The sequence below is a fragment of the Salminus brasiliensis genome, chromosome 7, assembly GCF_030463535.1.
Source record: "Salminus brasiliensis chromosome 7, fSalBra1.hap2, whole genome shotgun sequence".
NCBI classification, from domain to species: Eukaryota; Metazoa; Chordata; class Actinopteri; order Characiformes; family Bryconidae; genus Salminus; species Salminus brasiliensis.
In genome coordinates this window covers 6,669,000-6,694,783 of record NC_132884.1, presented here as the reverse complement: position 1 = coordinate 6,694,783, position 25,784 = coordinate 6,669,000, and the positions used below count along the sequence as shown (strand labels likewise).

Below are 25,784 nucleotides of genomic sequence, written 5' to 3'. Positions count from 1 at the left end.
AAAAGGTGCCCTAGGATGTCAAGCTGTGTTTTTCCTGGCATAGATAAATAATGCAACAGACACTTTGGGAGAATAGGATGCTGTTAAAACCTGTAAAACATGGCCAAAACTGCTAGTTATAAGAATACAAGGTTGTTCTGTGAATCGGAGCGCAGCTTTTCTTGTGCCGCTGTTCACAGAAGTGGAGTTTAAACTCGGCACATGAAGAATCAAAAGCTAGGGAAGTAGACAGGGATCAATTTTGCTAGGCTACCATCTCTTCTGTCCGTCGGCCAGTCCCTTGAAAACAAACTGGACCTTAGGATCTCAGTTGAACCAAACTGGAGCCAAACACTCATCTGGTGTGTTTGTTTAAACTAGAGAAAGCTAAACCTACAGAAGTGAGTAAGGGGAAGGCTAAAAGCTACAATCTCTCCAGCTAGCGTACCACAGACTGCACTGAGAGGACAGCAGCACGAGAATAATTAAAAATATATAATCAGTGTTTTTGTTCAGCACTGTTTACGACACTGGGGCAAAATAACAGGGTTGTAAGTAGGCCTGTAAAACCGTAATCCAGCATTTTTCTCTCCAGACAAAGTTACATATTACAACAACTTAAAATATAATATATGCACTTTATGGCATTTTATGACTTGCTTTTTACTGCACATTCATACAGTAGTAACAATGCGGGTATGTTATTAAGGTGCTGATGCGGGCCCTGCGGGATTTCAATCTGCCGAAGATTGTGACAAGCGACGTGCCGATATTCCTGGGCCTAATCAGCGATCTCTTCCCTCTTCTGGACGTCCCGCGCAAAAGGGACCCGCAGCTGGAGCAGCATGTGCGCCAGGCGGTCAGCGAACTGCGACTGCAGCCTGAGGAGAATTTCATCCTCAAGGTCAGACAAGTTTAGCTTCTAAGTAACTACACATTCATATCTGATAATTCAACTTTGACATTTGTATTATAAGCCTTTTTCAGTTATGACATTTAACTCAGCTAATACATCAGCCTTGATGGTCTGTGTTCATGTTGATAAACAACTCTTATCGTCACATTAGCCACAGGATGCTACCAGTAGTGATTCTGTGTTCACACAGTTCTGAAAAAAAACATGTTTCACGTTAAGGAAAAAGGAATTTTCGGGCCATTTTAACCCTGTAATGTGAAAGTAGCCACAGTTTCCATTGACCACATATTGCACGGTCTGACTGCCTGCAGGTGACTCAGTTAGAGGAACTCTTAGCTGTCAGGCATTCTGTCTTTGTGGTTGGTGGACCTGGAACTGGGAAGAGCCAGGTAGGTCCTAGACTAATTCAAATGCAGATACATTAAGAGGTTGTCGTAAACACTGTACTTCCATAGTGAGTGATGCTGATTGGTGCCTCTGCCTCAGATTCTGAAGACGCTGCATAAAACGTACTCCAACATGAAGTTGAAGCCGGTGTGGAGTGACATCAACCCTAAAGCTGTGACCACAGATGAGCTGTTTGGATTCCTGCACCCCGCCACGCGCGAATGGAAAGATGGTAAGTTGGAAAACGTGTGTAAGTGAACATAATAAATATGTATTATTGCTGAATTGAGTATTCCAATATTTAATAATCATATATGTATGTGAATGTATACCTAAGGTCTTTTCTCCTCAACCATGAGAGAGCTGTCTGCTTTATCTCATGATAGTCCAAAGTGGATTGTGCTGGATGGTGACATTGATCCAATGTGGATAGAATCCCTGAACACAGTTATGGATGACAACAAGGTCAGTTGTTTGATGTATACAGTAAACTGTGTGACTTTGGTCGGGTTAAAAATACTCAGATTTGTTTTTCTATTTACAACCCTGTTATTCTACCTGAAACATGTTCATTTTCTTTTATGTTAGATTTGTAAAACAAATGATTTATGTCACTGCAGCAATGCACAGTAGCCATGTAGCTTAGCATAGCTTTGTTTTTTTATCTCTGAAACAAAAACATTATATTTATTTCTTCTCTAGTCATAATTATTCTGTAGTCTTACTGGGTAGTGTTGCTTTTTCTGTATTGTGTCGTTATCCAGTTGGTATGGTGTACGGTTTGCTAGCCAGTCAGCTGGGTTAGCTTTAAGCCTAGCAGCTGCCTAGCAATCACTCGCTTTTCTGGTGCTGGGCTGGTTACCTAGGGTCACCCTTCTTTGAGCGATGTTAGCTTTTTGCTTTTTTAGCCTCACTTCCATATTCTTCCAAAGTAGCCATTGTGTTTTGCCTTGAAAGGCTTCCGCTAGTGGCCTGGGTGTATGTAAATGTTGTGGGTGTGAGTCAAAACTGTTACTTAGGGTTTTGGAATTACAAAATAAAATCACATCAGTGTTTGAGGCTCATGCTTTGTCAATTGCATGTACTGAATGCTTGTTATTGTATTGTACTGTCTGTATGTGCATATTAGGTGTTGACCCTGGCTAGCAATGAGCGCATCTCCCTGACATCCTCTATGCGTCTGCTGTTTGAGATTAGCCACCTGAAAGCTGCCACCCCGGCAACTGTATCCAGGGCAGGGATCCTCTACGTCAACCCACAGGACCTTGGCTGGAGCTCGTGAGTAACAGCCATTATTGCCATTCTGAGCCCTAAATTAAATTGAACTACTATATATTATATGTGAAATCCAATCAAAACAGCTTTGCTTTCTCTTTGTTTCCAGATACGTAACAAGTTGGATTGACACCCGTAAGGCCCAATCAGAGCGAGCTAATCTGACCATTCTGTTTGATAAGTATGTGCCCTACTGTTTAGAGCAGGTTAGGTGCAACCTGAAGACTATCACCCCTATACCTGAGACCAGCATGGTGCAGGTGAGAGAGACTCATAAATACAGTACACATACACCATATGGACAAAAGTTTTGGGACACCTGCTCATTCATTGTTTCTTCCGATATCAAGGCTCTTTCTACAAGATTTTGGTGCATTGGTCAGGATGTGGCATGATCACTACCCTACCTCATCCACAACTGCCAAGCTCATTCCAAAAGAATTGGATGGAGCACCATTATTCTAGAGAACAAATTCCACTGCTCCACAGCTGGTGGGGGCCTTTTTACCCCTTTAGCCCATTCTTGGCATTAGGCATGGTGCCCATGGGTTCATGGTTATCTGCTCCAGAAAGTCCTATTCTATTGGCAATACTTCTCTACATGTCCTACGCAAGCCGTGTGTGTGCATTTGCACATCTGTGTCAGCATTGAGTGCATTTTAAGGAGAAGGGTGTCCACAAACATTTGGGCATATAGTGTATACATTGTACCTATTCCTAAAGGTGATACACTCATAGAGATGTTTATAGAGACGTATGTGTGTGTGTGTATTGTAGACTCTGTGTTGTCTGCTGGACTGCTTGCTGACAGATGAGAACACTCCTGCCGACTCTCCTCGTGAGCTCTATGAGATCTACTTTGTGTTTGCCTGTGTGTGGGCTTTTGGAGGGGCTCTCTTCCAAGACCATGTGAGTCATCCAGCTTGATATCTGTAATCTGCTCTTTCCACAGGTTTTTACTGTGTTTGACGCACAGCAACACACTCAGCCCTACTGAGACCTCTCTAACTATCTATCTATTTTTCTGTCTCTCTCTTTCTCACTCTCTCTCACTCGCTGTCACTCTTAGCTGATAGACTATCGTGCAGAATTCAGCCGATGGTGGTGTAAGGAGATGCGAGCAGTGAAATTCCCCTCTCAAGGCACCGTGTTTGATTACTACATCGACCCAAATACAAAAAAGTTTACTCCCTGGAGTGAACGGACTCCTCCTTTTGAGTTGGAACCAGATGTCCCAATGCAGGTACAGCTAGTAACACACACCCACATGAATATATGAATATACACCTTTGTATGTGTACACAGCTAAAACATAGCATAACATACTGTGGTTGACTTAACGTGTGGGTACATAGAAAAGGAAGTAACTTTTAAGGTCCATTTACCTCGGAAGTCAGATGTCGGAGCTTGGGATGATGTCACACCTAAGCTGACATTACACATTACAGTAAAACATTCTGAAAATGGACCATTTAAAATTCTGTTTAAAAAACAGTTTTAGAGATTTCAAGGTTTAACACAACAGTTTTATGGCAAATCTAACCAAAATATGACCCACCTTTTATGTCTCCTAGTGTTGTTAGCATTGTCCCAGGTTAACATTGTTAGCATTATGTGATATTCTGCATATTTAAACATCATAAGAACACGTCCATAGATAGACGTCAGACAGTACTGTGTGTATTACTGATTAAAGGAGACACAAGTGATAGAAGAGCTAATAAACAGTATAATATGGCTGCTTTTAATATTGTTGATGTGCAGTGCGGCCATCTTGGGTTTAAAACTCTGGGTTGGGGGAACTCTTCTGACTTTCCCCTTAGATAACTTTCACCAAGGTCTCAGACCTTAAAGATCGAGACTTCAGTCTATGCTTGACACCATCATAACACTCTGCTTCTGAGCTTCCGAGTTTTACTAATGACTCATGAATAAATGTGGCACTGCACTGTGTGTGTTCAGATGGTGCTGGTTCACTCAGCAGAGACGATTCGTCTGGCGTACTTTATGGAGCTGCTGCTAGAGAAAGGCAAGCCAGTAATGCTGGTGGGAAATGCAGGCGTGGGCAAGACCATTCTGGTGTGGGACACCATCTCCAAACGCAAGGAGGAGTACATGGTGGCCAAAGTGCCCTTCAATTATTACACCACATCCGCTATGCTGCAGCGTGAGTGAAGACGAATGAGATTTAGAGCTTTATGTATTTGGGAAAAGTGCTCACACATGTGCATACATTGAAATTGTTCTGTGTTTTCTGGCAGGGGTGCTGGAGAAGTCGTTGGAGAAGAAGGCGGGGCGAAACTTTGCTCCTCCTGGCACGAAGAAGCTGATCTACTTTATAGATGATCTGAACATGCCAGAAGTGGACACCTATGGAACCGTCCAGCCGCACACACTTATCAGACAGCATCTCGACTACTCTCACTGGTGACTTTGAGTGTGTTTGTGTGTGTATGTAAAAAGTATGTGTATGGGCCATCAGTATTGTATAGAAACGTCTGATATATATAACAACCTAGATAATCTTTGATTGTGTGTTTGTGTGTGTTGTCAGGTATGATCGTCAACGACTGGTCCTGAAGGAGATCCATAGCTGTCAGTACATCACCTGCATGAACCCAACAGCTGGAAGCTTTTCAGTCAACCCTCGACTCCAGGTAACCTATAGCACTGATCAAGCGAAGCACCTTTCTAGGATATTGTAGATCATCTGAGCCATGATGTGTTTTACTTCTAACACTGTACATTACATATCCACACTCCTCAACTATGACTATGGCTGTGGACCGCTGGTGTGCCGAAAGTGTTATTACAAACTGCTGTTACCAAACAATAGCCCCACCAGTTTGTACAGACGTCCCTGTAGTTACTGAGTAATACACCTTAGTGTGTAACAAACCTTTCTGCATAGAGGGGATCACATGATGTAAATCTGGCAGTTCTTTAAGTGTCAAAAATGTAATGAGAAATGGACCAGTAGAAACTAGAGGTGGCACAATATGCCATTTTTTCAAGTTCAATACCATTATCAATACTGTAAGTAATCGCAGATACCAATAACAATCAAATTCCTTTTTCTTTTCTCAGTCCTTAGACTCCTTCGCCAGTTGTGCATACATTTTGGTAGTTTAATGTAACTTTATGTAACTGTAATGTAAACTAAATTTGTAAAAGATAGTCACACATGCCATGCTATTTTCATGGAATTCTTGGCTACTTAAATATATCTGAATGTGAAATGCAAATATATACAGAATTTATCTATTTGTACAAATTTGACCATACATTTCACCACTGCAATTGGAGTTGCCTATAAAGACTGTAAAACATGGTTAGATGTAGTGTATCTGTCTTAAGTGTATCTGTATCTGTAAGTTACCCAAGTTATGAAGCCTATATTTACGGCATTTTAGCTTGAAGCATGCATTTATGTGATAGTTTAGGGTAATGTATCAGATTATACTTTTTTAATTATTATAGTTGTTATATCGACTTGCATCAAAAAGTTTCGAATCCCAGGCCATGCTGCTTGCCATCAGCAGCAGAAGTCTGAGAGGGCACAGCTGACCTTGCTCACTTAGGGGTGGGTTGATGACACTTTCTCCCCACATTACTCTTGGTGTGATGTTGGTCAGCACAGGCGTCTGTTAGCTGACCAACTGTTAACTGTTGCTTCGGAGCTGGGGAGCTTTCCTCAGAGCACACTGGCTACCTAGCAATGCTTCATCAGCAACAGTTTGAAAACAGACTCGTAAACATCTGTTCACATGTGGAAAAAAGTACATTTTGTAAATTTAATGTGACAAACACCTTTTCACTGCAGTATATATGACCCATATAACTCCATTCCATCTTTCTGTATTTCACATGGTGCAGTGCACACAAACTCTACACTGAATATTTTGTAAAATTAAAACATCAGTTCCATCTCTCTGCCTTTCACTCTCTCTGCAGAGGCATTTCTCTGTGTTTGCGGTGCACTTTCCAGGAGCAGAGGCCCTGAGCACTATCTACAGTAGCATTCTGAGCGGTCACTTTCAGCAGGGGGGCTACAGTTATGGAGTGAGTCGCTCTGTGGGGACCCTCGTTCAGGCCGCCATCTGCCTCCACCAGAAAATGACCCAGAACTTTCTGCCCACTGCCATCAGATTTCACTACATCTTTAATCTCAGGGACATATCCAACATCTTCCAGGTGTGTGGGTGTATCTGTGTGTTTCAGAACTGGGAATGTTCATGTCAACAAATACAACCATTTAAAAGTTCAGAATCACTCTTCGTACTGTTATGGATGTTATGATTGTGTTTCCATGTAGCAACAGATGTTTTCCCCAATAAATGCAATAAATGGGATGCAAACGTTTGTGCACCCTTTCTATGTCACAAAGATAGAAATACACTAATAATACCCTACCAACTACATGGGGTACCACAGCAGCCACTTGGCAGCACCATGGCAACCACCTAGGAACACTATAACAGCCACTTAGCAACACCCTAGCCACCACCAGTAATTTCCCTGCAACCACCTTACAACCATTTGGAATAAAATAGCAATTAACTAGCAACGCCATGGCAACCACCTAGCTACACTATTAAAACCACTTAGCAACACCAGAGTAATCACCTGGAATACCATAGCAACCGCCACATGGCAGCACGATAGAAACTACCTTGCGAAAACAGTTTCACCCTAGCAACCACGTAGCAACAGCCTAGCAACTGCCTAGAAGTGGAACCCCTTAAGCGGTACAGGTGTTTCCTTGTGTTAACTTGTTCAGTGAATATGTACATATAATTAACTAAACACTAAATTATATTTTTGTTTTTTAGTCAATATTTTTGGTGTCTTTGGAAAAAAGTAATGTTATTGAATGATTAATCGTTAACAGTAATGATCTGTTTTGATAATTACATTTGATCAATTTGGACAAATTAAGCTTTCTGCATGTAAATTTCATAACACCTTCATTCTTGTTAAACAGAAAATCTGTAGATTTTTTTTTACTTTGCTAAAAATGTATAACAAATTATATATAAATGTGTGTGTGTGTGTGTGTGTGTGTGTAGGGAATTCTCTTTGCCTTGCCAGAGAGTGTACGGTACCCCATAGACCTGGTGTATCTCTGGCTGCATGAGTGTTCTCGCGTGTACTCTGACAAGCTGATGGAGGAGAAAGATGTGGAGCTCTTCAATAAGATCCTGCTGGATACTGGCAAGAGATACTTTGAGGTCAGACTGGTACACTGTACTCAGAGTTTTATTCACAGATGAGCTGCCTCGGTCACTCGCTTTCTCTCTCTCTCTTTACAGGGTATAGATGAGTCTATCTTTATCCACCAGCCTCTGATATACTCTCATTTTGCCCATGGTGTGGGGGAGCCTCGTTATGCTCAGGTGAGTGACTGGGAGAAGTTGCAGAAGACTCTGATGGAGGCTCTGGAGCACTACAATGAGCTTCATGCTAACATGAACCTGGTGCTGTTTGAGGAGGCCATGCAGCACATGTGAGTATTCGTCCATTTGTTTGTCCATCATCCTGACCTCACTAAATGCTCTTGCCACTAAATTCAATCAAATTGATCCAAATCCAGTAGAAAGCGGATTTCCCGGACAGTAGACAGTAAACAATGAATTAACAGGTGTCCCAGTACTTTTGTGCAAATACTGTATCTTCCAGTCCATTCATTCAGTCATTCTTTTATCCTTCATTAATTGATTTATCTATCCTTTGCCCATTTGTCTGTCTGTATCGAATGTACCCTTCTCTACTCATCTATCCATCCCTAAGCTATTTGTCAATTCTTTCATTGCACCATCCATACATCCACCCACCCAAACATCTGTCATTAGTGTCATTAGTGTTTCCATCCATCCTATCCACCAAATTAAAAGATGTTCTGTTGTGTGGGCAAGCTATTATTATTATGATTGTGTGTGTAGCTGTAGGATCAGTCGTATTCTGGAAGCTCCGGTGGGGAATGCGCTGCTGATTGGGGTGGGTGGCAGTGGGAAGCAGAGTTTGTGTCGGCTGGCTGCCTTCCTCAGCATGCTAGAGGTCTTTCAGATAACTCTGCGCAAAGGCTACGGCATCAGTGACCTCAGGGTAAAACACACACACTCAAACACACACACGTCCTTTGGGATGAGCTAATGAATAAACCCTAAAAATATTAAACCATTCATTCTGTCTCTATCTCTCTGCACAGAGTGATATAGCTGCTCTGTACATTAAAGTAGGAGTGAAGAATATCGGGACAGTGTTTCTGCACACAGACGCTCAGATACCTGATGAACGTTTCCTTGTGCTAATCAACGACATGCTAGCATCAGGTACCACATGACCATATCAGACATATAACGTCCAGTACTAACCTAATCCTAGCATAACTACTAATGAGTGTGTATGTGTGTGTGTAGGGGACATCCCGGACCTATTCAGTGAGGAAGAGGTAGATATGATCGTGGCCTCAATCCGTCTGGAGCTCAGAGGGCTTGGCCTGCTGGACACAAGAGAGAACTGCTGGAACTTCTTTATAGACCGTATACGCAAACAGTTAAAGGTGCATATCACCAATGAATTTACTTGGAAATGTACCCTTTGTCCTGGTTGATGCCAAAGCCATCCATGGCTGGGAGTCTCAGAGAGCACAACTGTCCTTTCCCTCTCTAATTACTGTTAACTGAACTGAACTGACGGTTAGTGTCCACTTTTTTAGCTGTCCAGTGATGTTGCATTAGCAGCCATTTCAAAAGAAGCAGTTGGCTGGCTTTATGTGGCTTTACAGAAGCACATACTAGCCTTCACACTCCCAGCCCTTGTAGCATCATGTGATAGAGTCTTAGCTACTGGGTGGGAATTGGAAATTACTAAAACTCTCTGTTTGTTGTTTGCAGATTGTGTGCTTTCATACCATGTCCATGTCACTCTTTGCAATTTCAGGTGGTGTTGTGTTTCTCACCAGTGGGTTTTACTCTGAGAACACGAGCACGAAAATTTCCAGCTTTGGTAAACTGCACAGCCATCGACTGGTTTCATCCCTGGCCCCAGCATGCTCTGCAGTCGGTCAGCAGGACCTTCATAAACAACATCAGTGGACTGGAGGTGAGAGAAAGGAAAATTATTTGTCATAGTCATTGACATACATGTATTGAATAATTTAAGTTGTTGATGAATAAATAGTAAGTATGTTACTTTGGTTGGGGTGAAAAATGCTTGATTGTGGTGTACCAGCCTATTTACAACCCTGTTATTTTGCTTTAGAATAAATCACACTGATTTTTTAAATGAAAAAAAGCTCTTGCTTTTATTGGCTGGTTTATGTTATTGTGATGGCCCACTGTAGGTGCGTAGTGTTGCTGACTTCTTGGTGTCCTGATGCTCTAGTCGTCATGCTTTGCGGTTAGCTAGTTAAAGAGACTGTAGGATGGTCTGGTAGGGTTAGCTTTTAGGCTAGCACACAGGCTAGCACACAGGCTTGCACCTGCTTGCTTCAACGGATGCCTTTTCTATGTATCAAACACCTTTAAATAGTAATTCCTTTTTTACTTGTAACCTCAGCCTGCAGTGAAGCTGTCGATCAGTGACTTCATCTCATATGCTCACACGAGTGTAAATGAGGTCAGTGTGAAGTACCAGCAGAATGAGAAACACTTCAACTACACCACACCTAAGAGCTTCCTGGAGTTCATGAAGCTCTATGCCAACCTGCTGGGGGCCAAAAGGAGGGAACTCACTCAGAAAATGGAGCGGCTAGAGAATGGCCTGCAGAAGCTACTGTCCACTGCCTCCCAGGTTTCATTTTCATGCATACTAATAAACTGTGTACTGTGTTACAGAATGACATCTGTTTATAATGCTGCGTGTTTTACCCAGGCATTTGGAGATTAACTGTTGTTGCGCATCTTGGCTCCTAACACAGAAGGAGGGAGAAGCACTGCTAGAAATAACTTATCTAATATATATAATTTAGAATAGTTTTAACACTTGAAGATACACTATATGCTGTATACACTATATACTGGATATCTTCATCCCGCTACAGAGTTTAGCTCCAGACCTCATCTAACACACTGTAATATGAGCATAAGCATAATTGGATCTAAACTTTCCAGGATGGAAGATCTCCAGGACTAGGACAGGTCTTCTCAACCACACAACCTCTCTCTCTTACACCTCTTAGGTGGAGGATCTAAAGGCTAAGTTGGCACTTCAGGAGGTGGAGCTGCATCAGAGAAACGGTGACACTGAAGCTCTCATTGCTAAAATTGGTCAGCAGACCGACAAGCTCAACCAGGAGAAGAGTGTTGCGGATGAAGAGGAGCAGAGAGTGAGACACACTTACAGTACATACTGTGTTTATGGTAGATTTTACACTGTAAGGACTGACCGTTCAACAGTATGCATCAGGCATTGATTATTTTCAGTGTCCTCTGCTGTGTTGTATTTTGTTGTTCAGGTAGCAGCGATTCAGGCAGACGTGACTAAGCAGCAGCAGGAAAGTGAAGATGACCTGGCTAAAGCTGAACCGGCCTTACAGGCTGCTAACGCTGCCCTCAACACACTCAACAGGGTACTGCTTTGAAGTGTGTGTGCGAAAGAGAGTAAGAAAGGTTGCATATACAAGACATGTAACCTACAAGACTTACTGAAACACTTTGTCTCTGTGTGTAGCTAAATCTGACAGAGTTACGGACATTTCCGAACCCACCGGTGATTGTGAGCAATGTGTTAGCTTCTGTGCTGGTGCTGATGGCTCCGAACGGACGCATTCCTAAAGACCGCAGCTGGAAAACTTCAAAAGTCATCATGAGCAAAGTAGGCATACACAACGCATCTGTTTGTACAGTGGCTTCCAAACACTTGGGACCACAAGTGAAAGTTCTATTTTGCATTTTTTTCTAATTTTACACAGTTTTCATTATAAATTACAAAATATAATCAGCTTAACAAATTGAGTCAAAAGTAGAATTTCTATAGTATTTCTCAGTAGGGCTGTAACGCTACACAAAATTCACAGTGATTCAAGGATTCAAGGAGACTATTGTCATTCGCATCACATGTGGTACATGGGGTGGAACGAAATTGAAATCTCAAGGTCCCAGTTACACCCAAAGAGCAATAAATTGAATAAATAAAATAAGAATAATAAAAAAAACTATAATATAAGAAGGGTAGACATAAATAGGAAAGTGAGAAAGCAAAGAAATGTAAAAAAGTAGCAGCAGTCTAATCACAATGTGAAAGGAATGTAGCAGCATGAATGAAGAAGTAGTGGTAACATCATAAAGTGTAGACTCACCCACACTTGAGAGAATTAGACCTTGTGGTTTCAAGTGCTGTAAAGTCCAATGTGGTCTCATTCAGATATTTGGTAACACAACTAATGTGTGTGTGTGTGTGTGTGTGTAGGTGGATGATTTCCTGCAGGCGCTGGTTAATTTTGATAAGGAGCACATTCTGGATGCTACAGTGCGGGTGTTGAGGGAGGAGTATCTGAGTGACCCGGACTTCAACCCAGAGTTTGTGCGTCTCAAGTCCTCTGCTGCAGCTGGACTGTGTGCCTGGGTTATCAACATCATACACTTCCATGAGGTACCACTATACCACTGGAAGCAAAAACTCAACACAATGAAACACAAGCTCAGATACAACCGATTTACTGTGGATTTCTCCATTATTAGCAGTCATTAGTACTGTTGAATAATGTGTGACTATCTGTGTTATTTGATTGCTGTCTCAGTGTCTCCACTGTCCTTTCTCCCTCATGCGGCCCTCTGCAGATATTTGTGAGTATATGCACTTCAGCATGCTTTTCTTCTTCCTCATCATCTTTAGGCTTCAGTGTGAAGTCCTCTGTACTGCTCTGCACACACTGTTTAAGTTGTACAATGTACTGTTCATGTTTACATGTACACATATGAGCCAAAACATTAAGACCACAGAATAAAAGACACTGATTTTCCTAGTACTGAGGGCTCATGGAGAGAAAAGCTCTGCATTTATTGGCTGATTTACATTCCTGAGATGGCCCTCAAGAGCATAGCTAGCATAGCACAGCCATTCCAGCCTAGACTAGCCATGCTTAGCATTGTAACAAGCAAATTATTTTTTTGTAAATTAAGTCCTACGGGTCCTCTCGGCATTGTGTCAAGCTAGCTAGAAATACTCGGTCAGCCCTTCTCCCTTCTATGGTTGTCCTAGCGTTAGCTTTTAGCCTTTTACCCTCTCCTTCATCTGCCAACACAGATATTGTGGTCTATAATGATATGTTGTCTTCTATAAAATGGACAAAATAACAACGCACAAATGTAATCAGAAAGTAGCCAACAGTTTGTGAATGTAGTACATTTGAAGACCGCACAGAACAGAAAAGTATGGTAAGGTTGTTGCATTGAAACTCTCATCACTCAAGATTGTCCTACTTGAGAGTGCCCTACTTGATAAGGATGTTTTGCAGGTCTGAGAGTTTGGTGACTGTGGGGATTCCCCGCACAGATTGAAGTTCTCTGAACTGAGTTGTGCATTGTGTATGTATGTGCGTGTGTGCATGTGTGTGTTTGTGTGTGTGTGCAGGTGTCCTGTGAAGTGGAGATGAAGAGGATGTGTCTCTCTCAGGCCAACGCTGATCTAGTTGAGGCAGCAGAGAAGCTAGAGGTCATTAGGAAAAAACTTGCGGTGAGACTCTCCTCTCTGACCACGAGTATTTATGTATTTTCGAATCTCTTTCTGCCTCTCTCGCACTCTCTCTAATACAGTGGTATATTATATATGCGTGGATGTGTTCAATTACATTACCAGCTCACCTAATTTAACATCATTATGCACTGATTTACCAAACCAGGTGTTGGATGATCACTATTTATAATACTAGACTCCCATGAGGAGAATTGTTGGGGATGTTCTAATGAATTAGCATTTATTCTATTATTAGTGTTTAACTGAGTAAATAAACACTAACATGGGCTTTTTAACATGAGATCGATTTTTGCAGGTGCCTATTCTATAGGTTATACTGTATATACATACTTAAATATATTCTGGGATCTTTTTGTGTGTGTGTGATGCCCAGGAGCTGGACAACAGTCTAGACACTCTGACAGCAGCATTTGAAAAGGCCACCTCTGAGAAGCTGCGCTGCCAAGACGAGGTGAATCGCACCAATAAAACCATCCAACTGGCTAACCGCCTGGTCAAGGGCCTAGAGGTATGCCTTTGTGGGTGTGTGTGTTTGGGTTGATGAGTACATTTTTGTTTGAATAATGTGCCCTTAATGCCTGTTTTAGTTAAACAATCGGGTGTTCTCTGTGTGAATATCTTTAATGTTCATTTTTTTGAAGAATAAGAGGTTATGTCCTGCAGCAGTATACACTGTGTGTGTGTGTGTGTGTGTGTGTTTGTCTTTTCCAGTCTGAGAATGTGCGCTGGGCCCACTCAGTAGCTCAGTACCGCGAGCAGGAGGCCACTCTGTGTGGAGATGTTCTCCTTACTGCAGCCTTCATCTCCTACGCTGGCTCCTTCTCCAAGAGATACAGACATGAGCTCCTCCACAAACTCTGGATGCCTTACCTACGCACCCAGAAGGTGTGTGTGCTTGTGTGTGCACAAATGGTTTTAGGAGTGTAATGGCACACACATTGAATCTCCCTCCCTCTCTCTCTCTCTCGCTCTCTCTTAGGTTTCGATTCCGATGACAGAGGGATTAGATCCAGTTTCCATGTTAACAGATGATGCCACAGTTGCTAAGTGGAATAATGAGGGATTGCCAGGTGATAAGATGTCTACCCAGAATGCCACCATACTGCTTAACTGCGAGCGATGGCCTCTGCTCATCGACCCTCAGCTGCAGGGCATCAAATGGCTCAAGAGTCGATACGGCAGCAGCCTCAAAGTCATCAACTTAGGGCAGAAAGGGTGTGTGGACATGGCTAGTGGAACCATCTAAGCCTCCCATTGGTTAACTTCTAGATTGTTTTTTATATATAGAATTGGGAAATGTAAAACTTAATGTGATGTGTGTGAAGACTTCACATGAAGATTGTCTGTGTTTGTAGGTATGTGGATGTAATTGAGCAAGCAGTAGTAACAGGAGAACCAGTATTGATTGAGAACCTGGAGGAGACTATTGACCCAGTGATCGATCCACTGCTGGGTCGTCACACCATTAAAAAGGGCAGGTGAGAGATTACACAGCGAATGCAATGTAACGCAAACAGCAGCAACAGGTCAGGCCAGGTGTCCATGGACATGGACTCAGACTAACATTACACAATTCCAAAAGGAATTTAAAAGGTTATGAGGAATGGACCAATAGAAATCCTCCAAAATGACCTGAAATGAAATCTTTTTGCATTTACTTATATATGATGTTCATCAATCAGCCATAACATTAAAACCACCTGCCTAATATTGTGTAGGTTCCCCTCGTGCTGCCAGCTCTGACTTGTCAAGACATGGACTCCACAAGAGATAGCCAGCATGAGCTTCTGTGGGATTAGACCAGACTGGATAGTCTTAGCTCCCCACACACATTAATGAGCCATGGGTGTCCATGACCCTGTCGTAGGTTCACTTTTGGTAGAAACTGACCACTGCATACAAGGACCCCTCCGTAAGAACTGCCTGATGTTTTAGAGATGTTCTGACTCAGTCGTCTAGCCCTCACAATGTGGCCCTTGTCAAAGTGGTTTAGATTCTTAAACTTCACCTTCAAGAACTGACTGTTCACTTGTAGACTAATCTTTAGATCCCATCCCCTGACAGGTGCTATTATAACCAGATAATCGGTGTGATTGGTTTTGATGTTATGGTTTAACTGTTAGGGCTGGTTGGTTTATTAATTTACATTGAGATTAGATTTGAATGTGGCACTTGTCCTCACTCTGTTCAGGTTCATTAAAGTTGGGGACAAGGAGTGTGTCTATAACCCAGACTTTCGGCTCATTCTGCACACTAAGCTGGCCAACCCACACTATAAGCCTGAGATACAGGCTCAGACCACCCTCATTAACTTCACTGTCACCAGAGACGGCTTGGAGGACCAGCTGCTTGCAGAGGTTGTCAACTTGGAGAGGCCTGATCTTGAGCACCTCAAGGTGTGTGTATGCATGTTTGTGTAGCAATGTAGGATACGCTGCTGTCGGAACAAAACACGAAAGCACATTCACCACCAATGTTGTGATAAAATGATATTACAAATGAGTAGTGTGTGTGCGTGTGTGTGTAAGTGTATTCAAATGGAGCGAGAAAGTGTATTGTATTTAGGAGACTCTGAAACCCAGGTCTTTGCAACAGCTCTTTTAAATGTGTTCATGCATCTCTCTGTACGTGTGTAACCAGTCAGAGTTGACGAAGCAGCAGAACACGTTTAAGATCGAGCTGAAGCAACTGGAGGATGAGCTGCTGACCAGGCTCTCGGCTGCCGAGAGTAACTTCCTGGGGGACAACATGCTGGTGGAGAAACTGGAAACCACCAAGCACACAGCTGCTGAGATTGAGATGAAGGTGCGTTGAAACAGTAGATAACCCTAAATGAGATTTGAGTGGTTTGTGTGTGGATTTGTTGATGAATCCACACACAAATGTGGATGTGGATCTATGAAATGTGGAGCCCTAGAATGGAACACTGTAATAATCTTGGCATGGTTGAATAAGTGGAGTTGGACAAGTGGCATACCATAAACCTCACACACTGTTGTCGCTTAATTCAAAATAAAATCCTGTATTAAAACAGGACCGTACGATGGAGCAATTCCAAAACCCCCTAAACTGTTACGTAATAGTCTTGGCTCAAAGCTGCAACACAGTAGAACACAATGGCCGCTCAGGGGAGGATGGGTGCTGCAGGTATTCATACTAGACTAAAAGATAACCCTAGCCAACCTGGGGAAGCACCACTTGGCAAAGGACCGTTGTGGGTATCTGTGTTAGGCTAAAAGCTAAACCTTACCAACCAGGGGAAGCAACAGCCATAGAAGGACCACAACAGTTATCTATGCTAGGCTAAAAGCTATCCCTAGCCAACCAGGGGAAACACCGGTCATAGAAAGGCCGCCACTGGTATCCATGCTAGATATCCAAGCTAACCTTAGCCAAATTGCTTCAATCTCAATAGTACCCACCGAGAGTACAGCACCACTATATGGTAATAATGAATTATAGTAATTAACTATCTGGGAGTATTTTAAAATAATGTATGAAAAATCATTGCAATAATCCTGTTACATTGCTAAAACCAAAGCTTTGCGTTGCTATGCTATGCTGCACTACATGGCTCCTGTTAATTATTGCAGGGACATAAACCAGCCATTCAGAGCATAGGAAATCTTATTATTATTATTTAGAAGCTCATCATAAAAGGAAAAGGCATTTTCACCCAAAACAAAGTCACATATTAACTATTTATACATCTAATCATATACATTTAATCAACAACTTAAAATGCTCAATAAATGCTTTCCCTAGCATCTTTAAAGCAAAACACTGTAAGGGGATTTACTGCAGTATCATACTACTGCCTCCGGGGGGCAGCAATCTCTGCCTCTCAACAGAAGCTTCTGCCTCTTAGTTTCTCCATTTGTTATTTTTGTACCTGCTCTGCTGTGCATATGGGTTGAGTGTGTGTGTGTGTGTGTGTACATGTGTGTGTTGTGCAGGTGTTGGAGGCGAAGGTCAATGAGGTGAAGATAAATGAAGCTCGTGAGCACTATAGGCCCGTAGCGGTGCGAGCCTCCCTCCTGTACTTCATCATCAATGACCTCAACAAGATCAACCCTATGTACCAGTTCTCCCTCAAGGTCTGCTGCTGTATATCTGGATGATTCTCACTAGACACTAATCAGCCATGACATTAACACCACCTGCTTAATATTGAGTAGACCCCCCTTGTGCCACTACAACAGATCGGACCATTCAACACATGGACTCCACATAAAAGTGTCCTGTGGTATCTGGCACCAAGACGTTAGCAGTGTGCTGCTTCACCATTTGTCCTTTCTTGGACCATTAGGTGCTGACCTTTACATACCAGAAAAACCCCAGAAGACCTGTCTGATGTTGTGGAGAAGCTTTGACCCAGTAGTTTAGCATCACAATTTGGCCCTTGTTAAAGTGCCTCAACACATCACCTTCAGAACTGAACTGTCTACTTGCTGCCTAATATATCCTCCCCTGGACAGATGCCCCTGCAGATGAGGATAATCAGTGTTTTTCACCTCACCTGTCTTAATGTTATGGCTGATCGGTGTGTTTGTATTTGCCTTTATTTTAATTATGAATGAACCTATGTATTTCTTATCTTCTTTTAAGTATTTTACAGATGTGTTTTCTTACTGCAGGCATTTAATGTGGTATTCCGTAAGGCAGTGCAGAACGCAGAGGTGTGTGTTGATGTTAGGACGCGGGTGAACACACTCATTGACTGCATCACCTTCTCCACCTTCAACTACATCAACAGAGGCCTGTTCGAGAGAGACAAGCTCACCTTCACAGCTCAGCTCGCGTTTCAGGTAACATCATATATCTTCAGACTCTCCTTTACCGCACATCTCAGCTTTCAGGTCACACAGTTTAGACCAAACGAAAACTCAAGGCTATTTTAAGCTGTCTTTACTAAACTACACCTTTGCCTTCATTAAAATCTAACATTCTCTCTTCATGTGTCACACCCATTAAAGCTCTACTTTGCGGTTCACAGAGATGACTCCTAACAGTAGGATTCAAGTTAAAGTCTTAGCTTGGTGGTGTATCACCTTAAAAGATCCAGCTAAGAGTATTCCTGTGGTCAGAAACTGACCATAGATGATGGACTACAAGATGGCACATGCGCAGTCCCTAACTGTATCAGTGAGCCAAAGGGGCAGTGGTGGCTCAGCGGTTAGAGCGCCGGGATATCGATAACAGGGTTGTGGGTTCGATTCCCGGGCTCGGCAAGCTGCCACTGTTGGGCCCTTGAGCAAGGCCCTTTACCCTCTCTGCTCCCCGGGCGCTGGAGTTGGCTGCCCACCGCTCTGGGTGTGTGTGTGTACTCACTGCCCCTAACACGTGTGTGTGTGTGAGTGTGTTCACTACCAGATGGGTTAAATGCGGAGGACACATTTCGCTGTACAGTCCACACTGTACAGTGACGAATACGTGCACCTTTACCTTTTTAAGTTGTCTAATGAAGCAGTGGATCAACTCAAGTGGATTAGTCAAGTTTGCAATATGACTAAATTTTACCCTTTTAAGTCATTAAATATGCTGCTGGAACTCTAGTGCCACTGTCTACAGTCATGTGAGATTTATATCTCCATGAACTGAGAGGCTGAAGCATTATGGGTTCTCTTCACTAAAACTAAGGGGATTAGGCCAACCCCTAGAAAATAACCACATAGCATTATCCCACCTCCACCAAACATTACAGCTGGAACAATGCAGTCGAGTAGTTAAAGTTCTTCTGGCATTTGCCAAACCCAGACTGCCGGATAGAGAAGTGTGATTCGTCTCTTCACAAAACACGTTTCTACTGCTCAAGAGTCTAGTGACGGTGTGTTTTACATTGTGCTTGGTGGTGTAAGGCTTGCAAGATGCTGATGTTAATGCCAGAGGAACTGAGTCAGAAAAGCATTGGCGACTTTTCTGTCACTTGGTGGCTGAATTGCTGTGGTTCATAAACGCTTCTACTGTTCAGTAATATCACTCACACCTGATGGTGGAAGATCTAGGGGGAAAGACATTTGACCAACTGACTTCTTGTTGCAGCGGTGGCTCCTATTACAGAACTATGCTGAAATTCAGTGAGCTCTTTAGAACCACCCGTTCTTTCACTAATGTGTGTAAAGGACTGCATGCTTAGGTGCTTGATTTTATACACCTGTGGCAATAGGACTGAATCAAACACCTAAATTCAATGATGAAGATGTGTTTCCCGAAGTTTTTGTCCATGTAGTGTATTCTTGACCCTGTGTTGATTTCAGAAAACTCCCGAAAATGAAAACTTGTGCACCAAATGCTTGACTTTCTTATTTTAGAAAGAGAGAGGAACAGTTTCACTGAAAGCCACAACACTGATCTCTGTCTCTGTAAACTTCTGACTTAACCTGTATGTGTGCACATTGCTAATGCTAAGTCAGAGGATTAATGTCTGTGTATTTGTTTCATTTACTGATAAATAAGGACAAATATGTGTATGTTTGTGTGTGTGTGTGTGTGTGTGTGTTTCAGCTGTTACTGATGAGTAAGGAGATTAATGTCCGTGAGTTGGATTTCCTCCTGCGCTTCAGTATTGACCACAGTTACATCAGCCCTGTCGACTTCCTCTCCAACTCCTCCTGGAGTGCCGTTAAGGTATTATGCGCACATATATATATATACACTCACACACAAACATCACATACTTACTTGGCCATTTGAGTGAAGAGTATCACTCATAGGTAAAGGGGCCGTCAGCACTTTGGGAACTTGTGGCATTCTTTAGCACAAACAAATATGCTGCTACTGCTGAATACAGCACTGCACAATCACAGCTCAATTTCACCTGCAGAGAGCTCTCTGTATTATGAGGTTAAACTTCAAAATGGCAACTTTATAAGAGAAGGGACAAGCCTTATTAACTGTACTTTCTCATACTGAGTCATTTTCATTTATAACCTGTTGCACTTCATCCAGTTAAACAAGACTAATTACTCTGTAACAATATGTGCAGTTGATCTGTATTCTTTAAGCACTGACAATATCCTTAGAAAAGTACATTGTGCATCTCGATAACACAATAATGATGATTTCTATTGGTCCATTCATCACAGAAATGTAAAACCATGTAAAGAAGAACTGTCACATTATGTCAAAAAGTGAAAATCTGCAAGAAGATTTTTGCATAACCTAAGTATGTCAACTGTTCTGTTATTTGAGCAATTATATATTCTTGAGCCATCAATTTGGAGATATTTGTTTAGAGAATTCTAAGCACTACAGAAGTGCTTGTCCCCACAGTGATGTATAGAAGGCGATTGTCCTCTAAGGTCATAAACATTGTTCTTATACCATTTACCATTTTCTACCACCTGAAGAGCTATAAATAAAGGCAAGTCTGTAAGTCCACTGTATTTTTATGTTATCAGAAATTTTCACATTTATCTCAAGATTTAATAGAAGCTTTAAGTAACTGGTGTGACCTACTTAATTGTTAAGAAATTGTAAATAAAAAAGAAATGCATTAAGTTAAACCAGGAAAAAAAACATCCTATGGTTTGTTTCCACTAATGTAGTGGCTATTTTTTTTATTGCATTTTTCATCAGAATTGTCACTGGTGTCGCTGGTGTTACTCATCCTATAGCCACTGAGTTATGTGATAACATAGTCTATGTTAAAAAATATTAAGAATAAATTACATTTATTTACATACATACATTTATTACAAGACAGCTAGCCATGCCAGAAGTAAACAAATCTGTAGAATGACCCATTTAATTCCTTCCTATTATTGGGCTGTTATAATGTCTATTATAGTGTGAACAGATTTATTTGTAAGTAATATATTTGTTTGACAAAAAGTCGATTCTGCCTTCGCTGTAGCTAATACAGCTCATGACTTATAGTACACGTCCTGATGATCTCACACACACTGATAATCATGAAATTGGCACACAGGCAGCGTCACATATAAATCATTGTGCTGCCATTATGTGCTTATGTGTGTCCAGTTGATCATATGGAAAGACATTTTTAAAGTCCATTAATCTCTGATTTGTTTCATAAGCAAGGTTCAATACATGAAAATGGGCTGTTTATTCCTATGTGGTGTGTCCTGCAGACAATGAGTTTCACAGACGAGTTTCGGGGTTTGGACCGGGACATTGAGGGCTCTCCTAAACGGTGGAAGAAGGTGGTGGAATCTGAGTGTCCAGAGAAAGAGAAACTGCCTCAGGAGTGGAAAAGCAAGAGCTCGCTGCAGAAACTCATCCTCATGCGGGCTCTTCGACCTGACCGCATGACCTATGCTGTGAGGTGTGTGTGTGTGTGTGTGTGTGTGTGTATGTGTGTGTTGCCCCTGCCAAAGCTTGGCGTTAACATCCATGGTCTGTAATCTGTGGTGATCAGAGTGCCATTCCATTAAGAGTCATTTACTCTTTTGAAATGTAGTATTGACTGGATCTCACTTCTGATAAATCCGATCAAAGAACTAGATTGTTTTGGAGGTGTATTACTTTTTAAAACAATCTTAGCATAGAACAGTTCTAAGCTAGAAGTCTGCATGGGCATGAGCGTCAAGCACAAACCTATTCAGTACCTGCAAGTTTGAAACCTGGCCTGATCAGGCCCGACTGGTACTGATCGATTTGAAACCACAAACCTGACCTGAAGTCACCCTCAGCTAAGAGGAAATTGGTTTGCATGGTCAGGAACAACCCAAGGAGGAGTATTTTTGGAGGAGTAAATGTGAGACATTTAAAACCCCAAAAAACTGTTAAGCATGATAGTGGAAGCTTTTTTACTGCCAGTGGAACTGGTACATTGCACAAAGTAGACAGAATAATGAAGAAGTAGTAATACCTCAGAGTTCATCAGCATAACCTAAAATTATCATCTAGAAGGTTGCAACTTGGACACAAGTGGATGTTCCAACAGGACAATGAGCCCAAACACACATCAGAGGTAGCTGTGGAATGGATAAAGCAGGCTACCATTGATCTTTTTAATGGCCTTTCCCAAAGGCCTGACCGCAACCCTGAAAAAGTTTGTGGACTGTGCCTAGTCGGGTCAGTGCCAGAAAACCAACACATTTATTTAAACTCTACTACTTCCACTAAGAAGAGTGGTGCAATATCCAACCATTGTTCTGACAGATGTTTGTTGATGGTGTGTATGTACACTATATGTCTAAATGTTTGAGCTGTGGAGCAGAGGAATGATGGATGATGCTCCATCCAGTACTTTTTTTGGGACCCAGCATCCTGACCTTGAAAATGCTCTTGTTGCTGAATGCAATCAAATCCTCACAGCAGTGTTCCAAAATCCAGTAGAAACAATGAATGAGCAGGTGTCCCAATACTTTAGTCCATATAGTGTATGTTCTGACATCTGTGGAAACCCAATATTGTCATGACAATCATATCCATGAAGAGTGTATGTAAACTTCTGACCACTACTGGATTCTGAATTCAGAAGTGTAAGTGAGTGTGTGTGTGTTTGTGTGTGTGTGTGTGTGTGTGCAGGAACTTTGTGGAGGAGAAGCTGGGTGTGCAGTATACCGAAGGGAGGAAGATGGAGTTTGCGCGATCATTTAAAGAGAGTGGTCCTGCTTCCCCTGTTTTCTTCATTCTCTCTCCTGGAGTCGACCCACTCAAAGACGTGGAGTCTCTTGGTAAAGCTGCCTACACTCCTTACACTAACACTTTGATAGTCCACAGTACTCAAACACTCCACTTTCCCAGAGCAATACATCCAGCATCACACAGCATGAGCTTGTGTGCTATTTCAGGCTAGATTTGTTACAGGACTGGTTCAGATTCATTCCCTGATATTCAATCCAACATTTTCTGCTGGTGTTGGGCTGATACTGACACCCGTCCATAAATATACGCCATAATCTCATAATCTCTGCTTCTATACTTTTATAAAGTCCAAGTCATTTTATTTACAGTTAGCTTTGTGCCCATACAGTCTGCTGATTGTGTTCTCATCTTGTGTATTTGTGTGTGTGAGAAGGTAAGAAGCTGGGCTTCACGATAGACTTGGGGAAACTACATAATGTGTCTCTTGGCCAAGGCCAAGAGGCTGTGGCAGAACTGGCCATGGAGAAAGCTTCCAAAGACGGCCACTGGGTCATACTACAGGTGTGTGTGTGTGTGTGTGTGTGCCATTTTATGTATTTTATATTCAGGTTAATTGTGTGGACTGTGTCCAACTCTCCAAACAACGTGTGCGTTTTGTTCTTTGTGTCTCTTAGAACATCCACTTGGTTGCGAAGTGGCTGGGTAGCTTGGAGAAGCTTCTGGAACGTTGCTGTGAGAACAGTCACCATGACTACCGAGTGTTTATGAGTGCAGAGCCGTCGCCCACCCCTCAGGAGCACATCATCCCGCAGGGTATTCTGGAAAATTCCATCAAAATCACCAACGAACCCCCAACTGGCATGTTAGCCAACGTTCATGCAGCACTGGACAACTTTGACCAAGTGAGAGGGAGATTGAGCTGAACCAGGTCCTCATTTGATAATGTGTGTATGAGTGTTTATTCACAGTAAGCCTGTGTGTGTGTGTGTGTGTGTGTGTGTGTGTGTGTGTGTGTGTGTGTGTTTAGGACATCTTGGACCAGTGTTCCCGTGAGCAGGAGTTTAAGACCATCCTTTTCTCGCTGTGTTATTTCCACGCGTGTGTGGCTGAGAGGAGGAAGTTTGGCCCTCAGGGCTGGAACCGAAAATACCCCTTCAACACAGGAGACCTCACCATCTCTGTCAATGTGCTCTACAACTACCTAGAAGCCAACTCACAGGTGTGTGTGTGTGTGTGTGTGTAGACAGTACCAAGCAAAACACCTCCTTATACACCTACTCATCTGGCTTCTCATGCATACTTCAAACATTGAGCCTCGTGATAAGGTCACAGGTAAGGTTATCTTTATATGACTCTTGAAGATTTTTGTGCAAGCAGTGCTGAGCAGTGCAGGGTGCGCCATCCTCTTGACTGAGCTGAAGTTTATGGAGGCTCTTGGCAGTTATATAGGCGTTTTGATCTGCCTTTCTTAACAGAATTTGAGCAGTTCTCTCTGAGAGTTTTCTAGCTTTTCCAGATCTCATCTTGAACTCCACAGTTTCTCTGAACTTCCATTTCTCCAAAACTTTGCACCTTAAACACTTCTGTCTTCATAGTCTCATCCTCCCTTGTGGGCATCATCTACTCTGCTTTTTAGGCCAGCTTTAGACAGTTGCTTGGTGGAGCCTGTGGTTGCTAAGTGTTGGTGCAAGGTTTGGGTGGTGATTATGGCGCTACCACCATGGCCCTGGGGTCGCAATTTTGAATTCTGAGCCATGCCAAAAAACGAAAAATTCAATGAAAAAAAAGAATTCAGAAACTGAGAGGTAGGTCACATGGTTAGGGACAGCCACTGATTTTTTGATGTTGGACCAGGTAGGCGACTGGGAGTAAGAGCCATTGGGGCAGAGTGAGAGAAGCAGATTACATGTAAGCTGACCTTTCTCTGTGGCTCAGAGCTTAAGTCAAACACACACACAGAGTATAGAATTGACTCTCACGTGTGTTGAAACTGCATAGGGACAGTGTTTCACGTTGCAGACTGGCCTTAGCTTTACTTGTCTTCCCTAGACAATGAATTAATCAGCTAGTCAGTGAGTCAGGTAAGCAGTAGCGTTTAGATTTGGTTACCCTGGTAACCCTGGTGACAGTTCCTAATTACAGTTTGACAGCTTTTTTTTTCTTTTACACAGGCCACAATTTTTATTAAGATTTGTATATGTTAAAAAAAGTGTTAGATTAGACACAGAGATTGTCTTTACTTTTTTAGCAATTTTTAGTATATATTTCTAATCAAGTTACATGTGTAATGTTTGCCTGCTAGGTGCCGTGGGAGGATTTGCGGTATCTGTTTGGTGAGATCATGTATGGAGGACACATAACCGATGACTGGGACAGGAGACTGTGCAGGACTTACCTAGAGGAGTACATGCAACCCAACCAGGTAAAACACTTCTTTAGCACACTAACCCTTAGGCTAGAGATGTACTTGCTGTTAACTATCCTTAACAAGCTCAGTGCAATATATACAACAAATATAATTGGGAGTTATTTTGTACATATTTACACATTACATTATATAATCATCTAATTATATTTCAATTGTATTGTAAAATTTCTACTTTACCAACACCCCTCCCCTCCCTCAGTTTGACAGAAAATTGGCTTTGGCTCCAGGCTTTATTGTGCCCTCCAACCTGGACTATCAGGGTTACCACAGCTACATAGATGAAATGCTTCCCCACGAGAGTCCAGTGCACTATGGTCTCCACCCCAACGCTGAGATTGAGTTTCTGACAGTTACCTCCGACAACCTGTTCCACACACTGCTAGAGCTGCAAACCAGAGACTCATCCATGGGAGAGGGAGCTCCCCAGAGCACTGAGGAGAAGGTATGCTGGGCAGCGTCAGCCTGTGTATCAATCCCTGAATCACTGTGTGACTTGGGACCTCCATTGAATTATCTGTTAGGCAGGTATTGGTCATAAGAAATTGA

The 25,784-nt window shown here is 42.3% G+C and overlaps 1 protein-coding gene across 1 annotated transcript in view; it reads left to right on the top strand.

Moving 5' to 3' along the window:
• dnah9l (dynein, axonemal, heavy polypeptide 9 like) overlaps window positions 1–25,784 on the top strand; it is a 42,583-nt gene that overhangs the window by 13,835 nt on the left and 2,964 nt on the right. Inside the window, exons 25-64 of the mRNA XM_072683592.1 lie at window positions 689–883; window positions 1,207–1,284; window positions 1,382–1,514; window positions 1,620–1,747; window positions 2,412–2,560; window positions 2,667–2,817; window positions 3,335–3,466; window positions 3,627–3,800; window positions 4,520–4,724; window positions 4,819–4,984; window positions 5,112–5,214; window positions 6,512–6,751; window positions 7,627–7,788; window positions 7,870–8,063; window positions 8,500–8,662; window positions 8,766–8,889; window positions 8,977–9,119; window positions 9,500–9,661; window positions 10,118–10,351; window positions 10,740–10,886; window positions 11,016–11,129; window positions 11,231–11,374; window positions 11,969–12,151; window positions 13,133–13,234; window positions 13,629–13,763; window positions 13,967–14,140; window positions 14,235–14,470; window positions 14,611–14,733; window positions 15,447–15,651; window positions 15,896–16,060; window positions 17,212–17,352; window positions 17,893–18,063; window positions 19,760–19,882; window positions 21,349–21,542; window positions 22,751–22,899; window positions 23,244–23,371; window positions 23,485–23,712; window positions 23,838–24,029; window positions 25,113–25,232; window positions 25,438–25,680. Coding sequence (XP_072539693.1) covers window positions 689–883; window positions 1,207–1,284; window positions 1,382–1,514; window positions 1,620–1,747; window positions 2,412–2,560; window positions 2,667–2,817; window positions 3,335–3,466; window positions 3,627–3,800; window positions 4,520–4,724; window positions 4,819–4,984; window positions 5,112–5,214; window positions 6,512–6,751; window positions 7,627–7,788; window positions 7,870–8,063; window positions 8,500–8,662; window positions 8,766–8,889; window positions 8,977–9,119; window positions 9,500–9,661; window positions 10,118–10,351; window positions 10,740–10,886; window positions 11,016–11,129; window positions 11,231–11,374; window positions 11,969–12,151; window positions 13,133–13,234; window positions 13,629–13,763; window positions 13,967–14,140; window positions 14,235–14,470; window positions 14,611–14,733; window positions 15,447–15,651; window positions 15,896–16,060; window positions 17,212–17,352; window positions 17,893–18,063; window positions 19,760–19,882; window positions 21,349–21,542; window positions 22,751–22,899; window positions 23,244–23,371; window positions 23,485–23,712; window positions 23,838–24,029; window positions 25,113–25,232; window positions 25,438–25,680 — 6,453 coding nt within the window. The remainder of the gene's footprint in view (window positions 1–688; window positions 884–1,206; window positions 1,285–1,381; window positions 1,515–1,619; window positions 1,748–2,411; window positions 2,561–2,666; window positions 2,818–3,334; window positions 3,467–3,626; window positions 3,801–4,519; window positions 4,725–4,818; window positions 4,985–5,111; window positions 5,215–6,511; window positions 6,752–7,626; window positions 7,789–7,869; window positions 8,064–8,499; window positions 8,663–8,765; window positions 8,890–8,976; window positions 9,120–9,499; window positions 9,662–10,117; window positions 10,352–10,739; window positions 10,887–11,015; window positions 11,130–11,230; window positions 11,375–11,968; window positions 12,152–13,132; window positions 13,235–13,628; window positions 13,764–13,966; window positions 14,141–14,234; window positions 14,471–14,610; window positions 14,734–15,446; window positions 15,652–15,895; window positions 16,061–17,211; window positions 17,353–17,892; window positions 18,064–19,759; window positions 19,883–21,348; window positions 21,543–22,750; window positions 22,900–23,243; window positions 23,372–23,484; window positions 23,713–23,837; window positions 24,030–25,112; window positions 25,233–25,437; window positions 25,681–25,784) is intronic.